The following is a 2,034-nucleotide window of genomic DNA, read 5'->3' as shown; positions in this document are numbered from 1 at the left end:
AATCCATTTTGAAACTTAATTTTTTTTTTTTGTAACAGTGGTTCTCCCATTTTCAATTCCTATTCCTCCACCCCTACAGTAGGTTTTTTAATCTCAAGTCTCTACTTCCTAATTGCTTATGAAAGTCAAAATTTTTCTAATTTTTTCAGTTGCTTCACATCTATAATGCTTTGTTTTAGCTGTGAAGAATGTGCTGCTTCTGTCTGTGATTCTGTTCTTCCACTCAAGATCTTGAGAACTGCCCTAGTAATTTCAAAAACCTTCCATGCACATATAAAAACAAAAGAGTATCCATTTACTGGGAACACCGAAGAATTCATTTCCTATTGCAGAAGACTTCAGATTGGTCTGGAAAAAAGTTACAAGCACTGCTACTGACATGCAGATTTCAAACGTGGATATTCATTCCCTTTCAATCAGTGATTTACATCTTGAGGCACAGAATAACTTTCAAAAAATAGTTTTTGAAACCTAAATTACTATTGGGCTTCAGAAGTATGAAGGAAAATATTTTACATGCTTTCTTCAAGTTTAAATTGCAATAGCAATTGATATAAAATTGATTCCTAAATCCAAGTGATGTCATGTTCTTTATAAAATGGGGAACCCTTTGCATGACTATGCACATATAAATGTGGCACAGAGAAGCCTAAATCAGCAGTAATCAAGACAACACATTCATGGTACAACAGACACTACAGGTAACGTCACGTGGCAGTATCTTTTTGAGGTTAACTGCAAGTTAGTGCATCTTCGCATCCATCTAGCATTCAGCAAGCTAGATACAGTCTCCGTAAGAGCAATCAGGAACAAGCCAACTGAAGTTTAAAGATGACTATTTCAAAATAAATAGGAGTGGTAATTCTTAATACTTACTTAGTAAGATGCCGACATAAAACATCTTTACAAATCGGCTGTTCAGCCAAAGTCAGCCAAAACTCACAAGCCTCCAAAGCCACATTTTCATCTTGGTCCTGGGTTCTTTGCAGCATGTACTACACAACGTAAAAATAAATTACTTGCATAAGATAGAATTTTTAAGTGTCCAGAAGAAGCTACCAACATTGCAAAGTGTATTCACAAAACCAGACTATGCTATGACAGCAATTTTATTTCTTTAGGGCAAGGGGAAGAAACAGACTTAAGAAGCTACTTAAGCCTTCAGTGAGAATAAGCTAAGAGACTTCTTTCTTAATGCTAGATTATTCAGATTTTAAATTTCATTGTTTAACTGAGAACACTATTACCAAGAAACTGCAGAAACCCAAAATAAAGAGCAGTCTCCTGTGAACAGACTTTTAAAATTATTATTCCGCCCTCCACTCCACTTTGCACTTTTGAATAAAAAGGTACAACTACACCCTTAAAAGGTGGAATTGCTAGTTATTACCAGTACCAAAAAAAGCTTTCCTGCCAAATCTTGATTACCTGACAGAATGTAATTAAGCAGAATCCATAATGAGAAAAAAATCTCACATTTTTCTAGAATGAACACTAATTCAGAGAATCACTATCAAGTCATTAAGCTTGCTCTTAAAATTAAATCCTCCTTCAAGCAAATATAATGTAATATCCACATAAACAAAAAGCCTAAGTAGACTACTGCTACATCAGTTTCTTACACACAACTGCCAAAACTATTTAGGGAAAACTCCTACAATTTCTGAAATAGTTGGTTCTTCCATTTATTTTAGAAAACCTCAGAGAAGCCTGTGCAGCTACCTTTCATCACACATGAATCAAGAGCAAAAGAAATAACTACGCAGTTGCTTCAGAATAGAATTTTATTCTCAAAATTAAAGAGAATGGGGAGACCTTTATTATCCTTATGCATTTCAGGGATGCAAGACTTGCCATAAGTGCACCCCTTCCTACAGAATTCCATTAAACTGCAAGGTTTACCTAAAGGTTGACTACTGTAATGAAGATCTCATAGTAACAGAAATACTGCTCTACTCTGAGTTATTAACAGATTGCAGTTTGGAAAAGTTGAAAAATATCACAATCACAGAACGTTAGGAGTTGGAAGGGACC

General features: G+C 35.1%; 1 protein-coding gene across 1 annotated transcript in view; it reads right to left on the bottom strand.

Moving 5' to 3' along the window:
• The window catches only part of LOC104542284 (transportin-1-like), a gene marked incomplete at both ends in the record, with an annotated part of 12,681 nt that extends 11,663 nt beyond the window's left edge, over positions 1–1,018 (bottom strand). Inside the window, 1 exon segment of the mRNA XM_010186541.1 lies at positions 877–1,018. Coding sequence (XP_010184843.1) covers positions 877–1,018 — 142 coding nt within the window.
• Positions 1,019–2,034: the final 1,016 nt, after the last annotated feature.

This window comes from Mesitornis unicolor, unplaced genomic scaffold (genome assembly GCF_000695765.1).
Source record: "Mesitornis unicolor isolate BGI_N332 unplaced genomic scaffold, ASM69576v1 scaffold28850, whole genome shotgun sequence".
Classification (NCBI taxonomy): Eukaryota; Metazoa; Chordata; class Aves; order Mesitornithiformes; family Mesitornithidae; genus Mesitornis; species Mesitornis unicolor.
Note: the sequence above shows the minus strand (reverse complement) of the source record. Positions and strands in the feature narration are given on the sequence as shown.